The 15730-nt window shown below is 20.2% G+C and overlaps 2 protein-coding genes across 2 annotated transcripts, besides 20 other annotated features; both read left to right on the forward strand. All coding sequences in view use genetic code 6, as the record gives it.

The window, feature by feature from the left end:
* Nucleotides 1-893: 893 nt before the first annotated feature.
* Nucleotides 894-945: a microsatellite.
* Nucleotides 946-1154: 209 nt separating this feature from the next.
* Nucleotides 1155-1203: a microsatellite.
* A 1652-nt stretch (nucleotides 1204-2855) lies between these two features.
* Nucleotides 2856-2919: a microsatellite.
* A 65-nt stretch (nucleotides 2920-2984) lies between these two features.
* Nucleotides 2985-3030: a microsatellite.
* A 156-nt stretch (nucleotides 3031-3186) lies between these two features.
* Nucleotides 3187-3220: a microsatellite.
* A 248-nt stretch (nucleotides 3221-3468) lies between these two features.
* Nucleotides 3469-3500: a microsatellite.
* A 525-nt stretch (nucleotides 3501-4025) lies between these two features.
* Nucleotides 4026-4095: a microsatellite.
* Nucleotides 4096-4246: 151 nt separating this feature from the next.
* Nucleotides 4247-4280: a microsatellite.
* A 2126-nt stretch (nucleotides 4281-6406) lies between these two features.
* On the forward strand, nucleotides 6407-6841 carry IMG5_123390 (hypothetical protein; the record flags this gene model as incomplete). The annotated part of the gene is made up of 1 exon (XM_004032335.1): nucleotides 6407-6841. The coding sequence occupies one exon, from the start codon at nucleotides 6407-6409 to the stop codon at nucleotides 6839-6841; it is 435 nt and encodes a 144-aa protein (XP_004032383.1).
* Nucleotides 6842-7316: 475 nt separating this feature from the next.
* Nucleotides 7317-15200, forward strand: IMG5_123400 (hypothetical protein; the record flags this gene model as incomplete). The annotated part of the gene is made up of 14 exons (XM_004032336.1): nucleotides 7317-7393; nucleotides 7513-7606; nucleotides 7669-8236; nucleotides 8433-8577; nucleotides 8937-10132; nucleotides 10218-10726; nucleotides 10816-10950; nucleotides 11076-12443; nucleotides 12504-12888; nucleotides 12938-13715; nucleotides 13764-14034; nucleotides 14088-14223; nucleotides 14279-14766; nucleotides 14815-15200. The coding sequence occupies 14 exons, from the start codon at nucleotides 7317-7319 to the stop codon at nucleotides 14950-14952; spliced, it is 6288 nt and encodes a 2095-aa protein (XP_004032384.1). The 3' UTR covers nucleotides 14953-15200.
* Nucleotides 7400-7475: a microsatellite.
* Nucleotides 7431-7483: a microsatellite.
* Nucleotides 8239-8419: a microsatellite.
* Nucleotides 8313-8419: a microsatellite.
* Nucleotides 8374-8419: a microsatellite.
* Nucleotides 10134-10196: a microsatellite.
* Nucleotides 10962-11033: a microsatellite.
* Nucleotides 10963-11017: a microsatellite.
* Nucleotides 11023-11068: a microsatellite.
* Nucleotides 12448-12495: a microsatellite.
* Nucleotides 12454-12492: a microsatellite.
* Nucleotides 12906-12934: a microsatellite.
* Nucleotides 15201-15730: the final 530 nt, after the last annotated feature.

Below are 15730 nucleotides of genomic sequence, written 5' to 3' on the forward strand. Positions count from 1 at the left end.
CTTTCAAACATAAATAGAAAGATTAAGGAAGTGGGTCAACACCTTTGAATTTTTCCATGATTTTACTTTTTTAACAATTTTCATTAGTATTTAAAAAATCTGTATGGATTTTAGCTAATAAATTACATTAATCAGAAAGTACAGGATTACATTATAAATTTTAAATTTTATTAATCCAACATATTTAATATTCTTCAATTGATACTAAGATAGGTTTTAATTTTTCAGTTCTTATTTATGTAAAAGCTAATATTAATAATACTATATAGGATGCTTTCATTTTTTTTTTATTATTTCTTTTATTTGAATTTTTATTATTTATTATATTTTATATTTGATTAAAGATAAAATAAACATTATTATAACAAGTAATGACATTAATCAAATTTCTATATTTTAATATATAAGTGTATTATTTATTATATTAAAAAAATTATTAGGGTATTATTTATTTTTAGAGGAATGTTTAGAAATCGTTTTGATTCTAAATATGTAATGTTTATTTTAAAAATATTGTATCTAAAATTTTATTCAAGTATAATTTTATCTTTAGTAGATTTATAAAAATAATTTTTATTTTCTACCCCTCCAATATTTATCTATTATATATATATATATATATATGTTAATTTATTTAAATTAATATAAATTTGTAAATTTTAGTGGTATAAATTTTATATAAAATTATTTTTAAAAGTTAACAAACATGAAATATAATCATTATTGTGATATTTATTTTTAATTTTTTTATTTTTTTATTTATTTAAACTAATTTATCTTTATTTTATTATAATAATAATCAGTAAAAATAGAGCCAAATTTGATTTAATATTTTTTCTTATTTATTTTTTCTTTTGATACTTTAATTTTTTTTGTTTAACTTTGTATCATTAATAATTTTATTAAATTAAATGTTTTATAATTTTTTAACAATATAATTTTTATTATGTAGTAATTTATATTCATTTTTTATTAATATTTTTTTTTAAAAAAAAAAATTATGCACTTTACAAATTTTTTAATAATATAAAATATAATTTTTTTTTTAAATATTTCAAGGAATTATTATATATGTTTTTATTAAGATAACAAGAAAAATAAATATTTTAATATTTTTTAAAAACATAAAACGAACAAATGGAAATAGAAAATATAAAACAATTATTTAATAAAAATCAAAATAATAATTTAAAAAAAACAAAAAAAACAAACAATATAAAAAGATAAATTAATATTAACAATATAATATATATATCCTTTAATAAAATAATTTTTATTTTTTCAAATGTCACAACAATTAACTGACTCCCTTAGGAATTTAGTTTTAATATTTACATAAAAATGTATAATATAGAATACTATAAGCAAAGAGTTATAACGAATATTTTAAATTTTTGAATATTTCATATAATGCTTTCCTTATAACTCAAAAAAACTAGAACATTTCTGTTAAAATGTAGCATTTAACAAAGACTCATAATTCTTGAAATAATTTATAGATGAAAATGCTTTAGATTTAATAATATTTAAGAATTCTTAATATTCATTAGTTCGGCCAGCAAGTTTAAAAGATTTAACAATAATAAATAATAATTAGAACGAGTTTTTATCAACAAGGAATATATAATAAAATTGCAAAATATCTAATACTAATTAAAATAAAGATAATATATAGTTTAATTTTTTAATAGATAATAAAATAAATAACTAAGATAATAATAGTTTAAAAGAAGAGAATCATAAAAATAATAATTTTACGAGTGATAATAATATAGAATTTAAAAATATTGAAGAATAGTAGTAAAATAAACAATTTTAAATATATAAAGATGAAAATAAGTTTGATTAAAATATTACTTCTCCTTTATAAATTACAATTAATAAACCTAAGAATACTCATTAAGAAAAGTCTATTAATGTCTTATCTCCTCCTCATTCTAATTTTTAATAATCACATAATATCAATTATCATTTTAATAATTCTGCTAGACCTAAAACTGAAATAAATATTTTTAATAATTATTAAATATAAAATAGTTATAATTAACTCAATTTACATAAAACTAATTCTTAGGAAGCATATAACGAATATAATAGTATTAATAATACAAATCATATTATAAACTAAACTAATAAATTATAAAATTTCAAAAATAAAAAAATTATATTTAATTCTTAAGAATTATTATATAAAGTCAAAAATAATATTTTAGAATTTAAAAACAATACTTAAAAAATAAGTTTATTAATTGGAACTAATTTTATAACTGAATCTATTATAAATTAAAGACAATCGAAAGTTCATAAAACTAAGATTATTAATCATTATTAAAATCCTATCAACTATTGGAATAATATATTGAATGATAATTAATTTTTATAGAATTAAAATCTTTAATAAAATGAAAGAAAAACAATTCATCTTAAAAATATGAGTATATTTTTAGATAAGTAATAATGAAAAGATTTATAGAAGTTTTTTTTTTTTAAGAAATTATTATAGATTTTATAAATTGAATATTATTTTTTAGTTAATTTCACATTTAATTTTAATAAAATTTAATAATATAAATAATTTAATTTATATAAATGAACATATAATCATTTTTTTAATTTATAGACTATTTTATGAATATAAAAAATTCTATTAATACATTTTAAATAAATTAAAAAAAAAAAAAATGAAATCCAAAAGAATAAATTTATTAAGATTAAATTATAAAATTCGAAAAAATTTTTATAAAAGTATATATATTTAAATCTTTAAACATAACTCTACAAATAAAATATTTAAAAATAAAAATTAAGAAAAAAAAAAAATTAATAATATCTAAAACAAAATATAAGAAAAAAGAATATATATGTATATATATATATGTATATATATATATATATATATATATATATATTTATATATATTAAATCCAAGTTAATTAAAATATTTTATATTTATTTTTTTCATAAATTTAAAAAAATAATAACAAAAATATTTATAATAAATATTACTAAAATAAATATTATAATAATAAAATCTACCAAGTTTAATGCCAGGAAAGTAATACAAAAACAATCAATAAAATTCTAGATAGAATAATGCAGATAGTAATAGGTGGTTAAAAAATGATTATTAATTTGAAGAAGTTAATAATTAATAAAAAGGAAATAACAATTTTAACTAAAATTATAATTAAAATTATTAAAATGATTAATATGATTAAAAAAGTAACAATAATGAAATTTGCAATAAGTATTTATACAAGAAGAATGGTTTCATTAATAATAATGGAATGAATTCCTAAAAAGAAGATAAACGAAATAATTTTAAATATGTTGAAATTTAATAGTAAAGTAAAGATAATATTTCTGATAATTCAAATGGGAATATATAAGAGTACAAAGGTAATAATAATTAAAAAGCAGGAGGATACAATGAAAGAAATAATTAAGGATATGAACATAAAAACGATCAAATATAAAATAATAAATATAAAAATAATAAAAATTTTAATAAAAATTATTACCATAACATCATACCTTAATAATAATAATTATAACAAAATAAAGGATTTGTATATTTTGAAAATAAATAAAAATATATAGCAAACAAATAAAATAATCTATAAGAATAATAAAATAAATAGAAACAAATTTAATTTGAAATAAAATATTTTAATAATTATATTTATAATATTTGCCTGGATGAAAAAAATATTCAAGAAGATTAAATCGAATAAAGTATAAATAAGTAATTATAAAATCTTAAATTTGATAAAAAAACTGAAATAGAATTAAAAATAAACATCTTAAACGCTATGTACATATAATATAAACAATTAAACAATTTTTAATATAACTAATAATGTATTTTAAATTTGCTTAAAAAATATTGTGAAGAATTTTAAAATAATTATATAAATAATAATAATTATATTTATTAACATAAAAATAATAATTAATTTTTTTGAATATATCAATTGTGTTTTTATTTATTAATAAAAAATTATAAAAGTAAGAAATTATATTATTATTTTTTTATAATAAATATATTTTTGTATAGATTTAATACATGTTTTTTATATATATATATATTTTTTTTATTCATGTTTTAAAATTTTATATATATATAATCTAATTAGTATAATATATTTATATTTATTTTTATAAAATTAAAAGATTTTCTTTATATATAAAATATATTATTTATATAAATTAAATATAAAATAATTATTTTAATTTAGTTTTAGATTATATATATATATATATATATATATATATAATATTTTTAGATATTTATTATAAAAAAATTCTTCCATAATTCTGAATATTAATATTGTATTAGTAATCATTTTAATCAAATATAAGCAAAATTTAAATAAAAGAAATTATAAATTTTTGATTCAAACCTTTCTAGAAAAATAAAATTGAAATAAAAATTGACAATTTTAATTAAATAAAAAAATTATATTAATAAACAAAAAAATGAATTAAAGGCACTAAAAATAAGTTTTTTTATGAATAATTAATAATAAAACGATTATATTATTATCAATATGACATTTAACATAAAAAATTCAATAATATTTAGAATTAATATGATATTTCACTTTAGCATTTTTACTTAGAGTCTATAATTAATTTACCTAATTTATAATAATCTGAAATAATAATAAGGATTAATAAGAAGTTGAAATAATTTAGGATAATAATATTTTTTTAATTAATTAGTAAAGATTATGTTTGCTATAATTACTGTAATTTACTCATAATAAAAGAAGTAGAGTTTAAAGGTTAAATATAATTTAAGTATCATTTAATAATAATAAAAAGATTTATAGAATTTATAAAATAAAGAATAATTATTTAAATTACCTTTTAAAATATTTATATAAAAAATCTAATATATATTTAAGTTAAGCTTTCAAATAAATATCCTTATTAAATTATTATATATTATAAAAAATTTATATTTCTTAATTTAAAAGGACTATAAATTAAAATATTAAATTATACGCATACACTGTATTATATGATAATTTAGAATAATAACTAAATTAATATTTTTTGCTTAAACAAAGGTAAAAAAAAATGTATTTTATTTATTTTTTTAAATAGTTTTAATTAGAAATATAATACGATGGGCTTTTCATATATAATATTAGAACAAAAATTTTTTTGAATAAAGAAAATCATTGATTTTTATATAACAACCAAATCAAAAAAATGTCTTTTTTAAAATTATGTTGAAAAATCATTTTCAGAATATTATTATAAAAGCTTATTTTATTAAAGATTAAATAAAAATATACAAAAATAAATATTTAAACAGAATGCTTATATAAATGCTTTTTTACATTACAGTATTATTATGAATTTTTAAAATTAATAATTTTTTGAATATTATTAAACTACTTCAGTTATATTTATTTTGTTTCGTTGTAATGAGTTTTATTATTTATTATTTTATATTGACTTTTTATTTTTTAAAAATTTTACAATAAAATAACTATTGTTTTTTATTTTAACTTAATGACGGTATAAATTTATTTTGTATTATTATTATAATATATTTTTTAGTTAAATTCGTATTATAAAATATATATTTATTGTTTTTTATAGAAATTAATAAAAAATATGTATTTTAAATTGTAATTAATATATATTCTTCCAGATGATATTATTATTGATGGTTAAAATTTAATTTATATTTTATTAAATATATTTGATTTAATGCTTGTTTTAATAGTTTTATTAAATAATTATTTATAATAAATATAAAATTTAAATTAATCATAATAAGTAATAAATTAAACAACCTAGAATTAAATAAGTAAAACATTAAAAAATAATAAAATAATAAATTTAATAATTAAATTTTAATATATTACTAAATTCATTAATTTTGAGTATATTCGATTTATATTTCAACATATATATCTTCTTAATCTTTCTTAGATTAAAAGTTCTGCTAATCTTCTTTTTAAAACAAATATCCATATGCTGCACAAGGCAACAAAGCATTAATTTTATTATCACATAAGTGTATACTTTAAGTAAGATCATCTATATATTATTGGTCTAATTAATAAATTCTGGAATGATCTTTAGATTTTATAGATCCAGAAAGAATATCATAATACATATTTTATTATAGTTGTTCGAAAATGTCAACACCATTGCTTTAAGGTTATTTATAATTTTTTTATTCGTTTTGTTTTTCAATATAATTAGGAAGAATAGCTTTTAAACATGATTCCATTTAATTTTTTAATAAAATGAATATATTTTCAAAATACATTTATATATAGGGAACTTATTTATCAAAGTTTTCGTTTTTCTTTTTTTTTTTATTTCCTTTATTTTATATAAATTCATCTATGTCTTCTTCCAGTAAGGATTAAAATGATAAATGTTCCTTTTAGTATTTAAACCAAACAAATGTTTCTTTATCATCATACATTTTATATAAAGAAACGAATATATGAAATAATTCAGTAAGATAAAAAAGAAGTAATAACGGTAACTTAACAAATTAATCAGTATATAAGTTTTTTTATTTTCTTAAAATTGTAGAGTATTTTTTACATAATTGTAGAATTTAAATGGTTGTTACTACATATTGTATATGTTCTTCATTTATCTTCATTTTTTTATATTCTTCTTAAAAACGCTTTATTATCATTTCACATGCTTATAATATATCACTTTTCATATCTTATCCTAGCTCTTTTTACAAATAATTTCTTATGTTTATTTAGTTCTGGATTATTTCGTTGTGAAATTTAATCGATGTTACATGCTAAACTACGTACATCGTCCATTCTAATTTTAATTATGCTAATGATTTTGATTTACTGTTTTCTAATTTTTGAACTTATATTTAATGTTCAGGGGTTTTAATTTGTTTTTATGCAAAACCACATCCCATTTTTATATATATTATTGTTTATTTATTATTTTTTGTTTGTTTATTATTAAATTTTAATATATACGTATATTTTTTTTTTATTAAAATTATTTTTTTTGTTTAACTTTTTTATAATTCTAATAAATGCAAATATATTCATTATTTATAATTATTTTTTTAATTATTAAAATTATATATGCCCTATTTTTATTTTTTTCGATTATATTTTTTATTTCTTTTATTTAATGCTTTTAGTAATATTTCTATATTAAATTATATTATCTATGTGTTTTATATATAATTTTATTTTATTTTATTTTTAAAAAATCTATAACTTATTTTAAATATTATAAATATAAAAAAAGGAAGAAAAAAAAAACTTTAAAAAATAAAATAAAAGATTTAATCAAAAATGGGCAACAAAATTCTTGGAGATTTCAGAAAATCGCGTTATAAAGGATTTAATTAAGATTAATTAAATTATATAAAGTTATTAATAAATAAATAAAAATAATACTATTAAAAATAAAAAAAAATATATAATTATATTAAAATTACAAAATAAAATATATTAAAAAATGCATTATTTTAAAATAATATATAATTAGAGATAAATTTTAATTATTATGTGATGATAATGGATATCTTTGTAAAGAAAACTTAGCTATTATATACAAATGCAGTATAAGTTAAGCATAAAAGGTAAACTATTAAAAATGAGAAATAATTATTATTTATTTATGTTTTTTTTTTATGAAAATAAGCTTATAATGTTTCTAGATTTAGATGGTTCATAAAATGCCGATTTTTATAAATTTTGCTGTGGAGCAGCTCTTTTATGCTAGAATAACTTGACAGAAAAAGCAAATATTTTATATAATATATTTAATTATAGACAAGCTGATAATGTAGTTTTTGAAGAACTCTCTTTATTCGTCGAACATTTTATGAGATATATGGCTTTTATAAATGATGAAGAGGAACCCACAAACAAACAAGTAGAAACAAAAACAAAATAATTATTGTTAAAATGGGATATTGATAAGGACAATTAATTAAATATGGATGAATGGGAGGCAATGTTAAGAAGAGATCCTGATATTTTGCAATATATGTATAATATGGGTTTTGTTACTAAGTTTGAAATGGGATATGAGGATAATCAATATGAAGATTGCAATAGTGATATAGAAGAAGAAATTGATAAGAAAAATATGGACAGAGATGAAAGAATAGAAAAAATTAAAAATGGAATCGAACATAATGAAAAACCTGATGGACTTGAAGATGATTTTGAAAAAGATTTAATATAATAAAAAATTACAAATACAGGTTTATTATATATATATTATTATTATTACTTATTTAATTAATTACTATTTATTAATATTATATAATGTTTATTATCATTTATTATTATTATTTTTTATATTTTTATTTATAAATATATTTTTTTATTTTTTCATAATTTATATTATTATTATTATTATTATATATTTATTTATTATTTATTATGATACATACATAGATGATGAGTAATGGAAATAATCTTTTAATTATTTTCCTTCTTGGTTTAATTCTAATAATCAAAAAAGATTAGAAGCTCCTAAAGTAAATTTAGATTTGGAATATATACATGGATATAGATGCCATGATACTAGAAATAACTTGAAGTACGCATATAATAATAATGTAATATATCATACAGCAGGCATAGGAATAAAATTAGATTAAAATGAAAATAAATAATATTTCTTCGAATAGCATAATGATGATATAACATGTTTGGATATTTCTAAAGACTTAAGAAGAGTAATAACAGGATAAATAGGTGCTCATCCGTTATTATGTGTATGGAATTCATAGGATATGTCCACTTTAGCAATTTTTAAAGGCGTTTTATAAGTCGGAATCGGATGTTGTTGCATTTCTCCAGATGGAAAATATGCTGTAGGAAATTCATTAGATGATGATAATACATTAGTTATATATGATATAGATTTACATATATAAAATAAAAAAATCCAAAAAGTAATGATGATGGTATGGTTGCTTGTGGAAAAACAACAAAAGCTTTCATATTTTAATTATAATTTCATCCTGTTGAAAAAATGATAATTGCAACATGTATGAAAGAAGTTAATTTTATAACTTTTTCGGGAAATAGTATTAAGTGTACAAAAGGGGTTTGGGGTATATAATAGCCTTAAGCAGTTTTGTGTGTTACTTTCAATTAAAATGATGTTGTTACAGGGATGTTTAATGGAAACATTTGTGTTTGGAAAGAATAAAAAATTTCAGAAGTTTTAAAAGGACATTATGGGCCTACTAATTGCATTTGTCCAAGAAATAATTAAAATGGTTTCATTTCTGGAGGAAGAAATGGGGTTATAATTATCTGGAATGGCGATTATACGCAATCTAAAGTAATTGAAATAGAAGATTTTGTGAAAGATTTAAATTATAAGCCGATTATTGCCTTGAATGAAAATAAAAATGGAGATTTATTGGTAGGAATGAGGGGAGGGGAAATCATTGAAGTACTCAAAGGAGACTTTAAAAAACACAAAATTATTAATTAAGGGCATTGGGATGATGAAGTTTGGGGTTTGGCGACTCATCCAAATTCCAGTTTTTATTATACTAGTGGAGAAGATAAGATTTTGTATAAATTTGATGTAAAATAAAGAAAAATGATTAAAAAATTGAAACTTAGTTATTCTTGTAAAGTATTAGCGATTTCATCGGATGGAAATTATTTAGCTGCTGGGTGCAAAAATGGATATTTATGTATCCTCAATCCCGATAGTCTTTAAATAATTAATGAAATAAAAGAATATATTAATCCGGATAAAGACTTGATTTCTATTATGAAGTTTTCACCAAGTTCAAGAAAGCTTTTTGTCTCATATGCTAATCCAATTAATTATATGGTTGTTTTCGATTCTTAAAATGGATTCAAAAAAATTTTAGAATTTAAGATTTAATGTAGAATTAATCATATGGACTTTTCTGAAGATGGAAAAACTATCTAATGTAATGGAGTTAATAATCTTTTGTATTATAGTGCCGAAAACGGGGAAGCTATTAATAATGGATTTTAATTGTTTAAAGATGAAAAATGGGCTTCATGGACGATTCCAAGAGGATTTTGTACAAAAGGAATATGGCCTCCATGTACTGGTGGAGATGATATTAATGCTGTCGAAAGATCACCTTCAGGAGACGGTATATATAAATATAAATATATATATATATATATATATATATATATATATATATATATACATATTTTTATTTTTTTTTTTTTTAGTTTTGGTAACTTCAGATGATTTTAGTAAAGTGAAATTATTTAAATATCCAGTTCATCCTTTGATGGTATAGGAAGGAAAGACAAGTAGATAATAAGAATAGTCTTATATTAAATTTACTGGACATAGTTCTCATGTTACTAATGTACGATTTTTAAAAGATTCTTCTTATATCATTTCAGTTGGGGGAGAAGAAAAGTCTGTGTTTTAATGGAAATATATAAAAGGTTAAGATGAACCAGATGAAGAAGAAAATTAATATTCAAAACCTTAAGGATATGCTTTAATGGAGCCTGGTTAATAAGAAGGTGATATTTTTGGGGAAGAAGAAAAAGAAGAAGGTGATTAAATTGGGGCTGTTAAACCTTTTTTGGGAGAACTTTTACATAGTATTCCAAGTTGGTATAAACCTAATAATAAAAGAGATAACTAATTACCTGATGGAGATATATCTTTAACTTATTGTCATGGATATAGATTTTTTTACATTCAAGATAATTGTAGAGATATGGTAAAATATTCAGATGATTTCAATTAAATTATTTTCCCTGCAGCTGCTGTTGGAGTTATTTAGGAAAAAAAATTGGAGGAAAATAAAAGTTTTTCATTAAACATATTGAAGATATTGTTTCTTTCGATCTTCACCCATAAAGGACTATTGCTGCTACAGGATAAATGGCTGCTAAAGGAAAAGCCAAATGTATAGATATTTTTGTTTGGGATGTTGAAACTAATGTAAATTAATATATTTTATTTTATATAATATTGATTTTAATTTTAATTTTATTTTATTTTATTTTATTTTATTATATTATTATAATAAAATATAATATAATATTATAATTTAATATAAATTAAAGGAAATAAAAGCTAATTTTAATGATTTTCATAGAAGGGCCGTTGTTTTATTAAAATTTAGTCCTAATGGTTAATTATTATTATCTGTAGGTTAAGATGATGATAATTCGCTTGCAATTTATGATTGGTAAGCTAAACGTTTAGTAACTACTAGTTAGGTAGATAAAGCAAAAGTAACAAGTGCTGCATGGAAAAATGAGACTGAATTTGTAACTACAGGATTTAAACATGTTAAATTTTGGACTTTAAGTGGCAGAAATGCGAAAAGTGTAATAGGGAAAGTTACTTCAAGTTAAAAGTTTGTGTCCTAATATAGTTCTATTTATGCAGAAAATATATGCTTTACAGGAGGAGCTGATGGAAACGTTTATTAATGGAGCGGAAGTGCAGGAACTGCTTTGAAAGGAGCAAAACATGATAAGACTGTACAAACTTTTGGGTATGATAGTAAGTGTAAAACTCTTTATAGTGGAGGATTGGATGGTAAAATATTAAAATGGATAATCTAAGGAGGAAACGCTAAACCAGAAGGATTATTAGTTGATTTATCAGGTCAAACAAGTATATAATAATTAGAATTTCCAAGCGGAGTCGTATCTTTAGATTTGTAAAATAACACAAAAAATGTACTTTTGGGTACTGTAGGCGGATAAATAATTGAATTTTCAAACAATAAATGCAATTTGCTACTTTAAGGACATTTTGATGGCGAACTTTGGGGTTTAGCAACTTCTCCAAATAAAGATATGATTGTTACATCAGGAGGAGATAAAACTATTAGACTTTGGGATATTAATAAAAATAAAATGGTGGTTTCAACAAAGCCTTTAAATAAAGATGTAAGAGCAGTAGATTGGGGAATTTAAGATGGAAAGGAATTTATTGTAGCAGCGGATGTTACAGGAGTTATTTATTTATTAAATGTGTAAAATTTAGATATTTTGGCAAAACATAATTCAGAGTTTACGAAAATTACAAATAGGCAAGCTACACCATGGATTGAAGACATTAAAGTTTCTCCTTGTGGAAAATGGGCGGCTTTTGGTGCCCATGCAGGAGCTTCGAATTTGGAAATCGTAGGAATCTCTGCAGGGTAGGCCTTTACAAAAGGATTTTAGATTAAATGTGGTCTGACTTCGGCATTGTTACATTTAGATTGGTCGAAAGATTCAAATAATATTGTGGTAAATTCGCAAGCTTATGAACTTAAATTTGTTGGTGTTTCTGCAAAGAAAAATATAGCTTCTTCTTCTGCGAAAGATATTGAGTGGGCTACTTGGACTTCTAAATTGGGTTTTCCTGTATAAGGGGTTTTCTAAGGAGTTGATTATACGGATGTTAATTCAGTTGTTAGAAGTGGATCACAAAAAGTAAATATTTATATATACACATATACATATATATATATATACATATATATATTTGTTTAGTTTTTAGCTTCAGGAAATGATGATAGTAAAATAAAATTGTTTAAATATCCAGTTGTGGTACCTAAGTAGGTACATAAAGAATATTTGGGACATTCTTCACATATTACTAAGGTTAGATTTACTTTTGATGATAATTTTTTGATTTCAGTTGGTGGTAATGACAAATGTACTATGATTTGGAAAACTACTTTTGGAGCAGGATTGGGAAAATCAGTAGATTAGATTTAAGAAATTTAAGATGATGATATTGATTTGACAGATGAAATAGATATTCCAAAAAAAAAATATGCGAAAAATAAAGCTGTTATTTAAAAACAAGTGAATAATGATGATCTTTTTGAAGAAGAATCAGCAGATAATGGAGATTAATTTATGGCAGTTAAACGTAAAATATTAAATATTTATTTATTTAAAAAATATTTATTTAAAAATAGCTTGGTTAGGTGCCATAAAAGAACCTACATATAAATATTTTAAAGACTCTAAATAAGCAGAAGCTCCTCCTGTTTCAATAAAACCTTAATATTGTTATGGAATTCGAACAAAAGATTAAAGAGGAAATTTAAGATTTACTAAATCAGGAAAATTAGTATATAATGCAGCTGCTTTGGGTATTGTATTAGATATGTAAACTAATACATAGCAATTTTTCAATTTACATACAGATGATATTATATCTTTAGATTTAAATAATGACGGAACATTAGTAGCAACAGGAGAAATAGGACCAAAACCATACATTTATGTATGGGATTCTGATACTTGTGAGAAAAAATATGAATGGAAAGGCATTTTGAAAAAAGGAGTTGCGTGTTTATCTTTTAATGCGGATTCTAGTAAACTTTTAGGAGCAGCAATCGATGATGATCATTATGTGGGAATATTTGATTTAAAATCGGGAAAAAGTATGACTTTTGTAGGAGGAAAGGAAGTTATTGTGGATTTAGATTGGATAAACGACACTTCTTTTGTTACTATTGGAATTAAGCATTTTAAATTTTGGAATTAAGCAGAAGGTACTTACAAAGGATAAACTGGATAGTTTGGCAAAGGAAATAATATTTTGTCAGGAATTGGATTTGTTAATAATTAAATTATTATTGGAGCAGCAACTGGAGATTTGTAGTTATGGAATGGAAAAAATTGGACTAAAAATGTCAAAGAAAAATTACATTCGAAAGCCTGTGAAACTATTGTTGTAGATTAAGATTAGTTAATTTTTTTTATATTTAATTTTTAATTTTTTAATTTTTTTTATAGTATTTTTACAGGAGGTAGAGATGGATTTTTAAATATTCTAAGCAAAAATTTTGAAGAGATAGTTAAAATTAATATTTAGGAAGTTTGTTAAGGTTCTTAGAGCCCTGAAGTAAGAAGTATTTGTTTAAGTGATGATAAAAAAAGTATATTCATAGCTACTTTAGGCTGTGAAATATTCGAACTTAGAAAAAAAGATTAAAAAATAACTAAAAATACTAAATTTTCATTCCATAAATGTTATATGTAAGGTCATTTTAGTCCAAATGCAAAAGTAAAAATAAATAAATAAATTATTTTTAATTAATTTTTTTTGTAACATAAAAGTGGACAAATGAAGTTTGGGGTCTTGCTGTATTCCCAAATAATCCAGATGAATATGCTACATGTAGTGATGATGGAACATTAAGAATTTGGTCTTGTTCACAAAGGAAATTACTGAGATTAACTTAAACTTAATTTAGTAATTAATAAAAATACTCAAAAAGAAAAATATAATTTATTAATATCAAAAAAAGATAAATAAGGAGAAATTGTTGCTAGAGATAAAGCTACAGGAGATTATAATGATTCAGTAAAAGCAAGAGCGATTGCAATAAGTCCAGATGGAAGTGCAATTGTGGTAGGGCATAAAGATGGTACAATAAGAGTATTCGAAAGTGAGACATTGAAGTAAACTAATGTGGTAAAATAAGCCACGAAATGGATCTCAGATATTAAATTTTCGCCTGATGGCTCTTTATTAGTTGTAGGTGCTCATGATTGTTCTATTTATTGTTATAACTTTAGCTTAACTTAATTAAAACCTAAATGTAGGCCAATGAAAAAGCACTCCTCTGCAATTACACATATTGATTTTTCAAGAGATGGAAATTATATCCATTCTACTTGTTAGGCTTATGAATTATTATTTTGGGACGTTAATATAGGCAAATAATTGACTTCCGGAGCTTCACATTTAAAAGATGAAATGTGGGCTACTTGGACTGCTACTTTAGGATGGCCTGTATTTTTTTTATTTTTTGTTATATTTATAAAATACATTTATATATAGGTTTAAGGCATATGGCCTGAATGTGCAGATGGTACTGATATTAATGCTGTAGATAGGTCTAATCTTACAATAAAAGGAAATAAAGATATTACAAATTCATATTATTTATTAGCATCAGCTGATGACTTTCTTAAGTGAGAATTCTTAGATTCCCATCACTTAAAAAGAGCTCGAAGGGAGTTGTAGGAATTGGACATAGTTCCCATGTTACAAATGTTAAATGGAATGGAGATGACACTTATCTTTATAGTACTGGAGGTGAAGATTAATGTGTTATATAATGGCAAGTTTAAAAATTATTAAAATGATAAATTATAATATCATATATATTATTATTTTTATTATATTTTAGTATAAAAAAGTAGTTATAAATATTTTACTTTTTTATATGTAATTTTTTTTTAAAAAAATAATATTTATATTTAAATTCAATAAATTGTTATTTTTTCTAATAACTCTATTCCACCTAATTCTATACATGCTTTTATTGCTCTTTCTAGTTTTTGTTTGCATTTAAATAAATCTTTTTCCATTAATTTCATATCATTTTCTTTTATTTTTAGATTGTTTTCTAAATCTTTTATTAACCTATTATTTTATACAAGGTTTTTTTCTCGTGTTTATTTTTATATTTTTATTGAAATTAATTCATTTTAGATAGCTTAAATATCTGTATTTTTCTATTAATTTGATTAATTTTATATTTATTTTTGTAAATCTTTAACTTTCTTTTATAAATATTCATTTTCTACTGAAATTTTTGCTATTTCATTGTCTTCATTTTCATTATTTTTATTGTTTTTTAACTATTATTTTAAATCTTAAATTTCTACTTTAAATTCGTCCATTTCTTCTTCATATTCTTCAATCTTTATATATAATTTTTTTTATTAATAATTTTAAAATATTTACAATT

This window comes from Ichthyophthirius multifiliis (genome assembly GCF_000220395.1).
Source record: "Ichthyophthirius multifiliis unplaced genomic scaffold scaff_1120509250978, whole genome shotgun sequence".
NCBI classification, from domain to species: Eukaryota; Ciliophora; class Oligohymenophorea; order Hymenostomatida; genus Ichthyophthirius; species Ichthyophthirius multifiliis.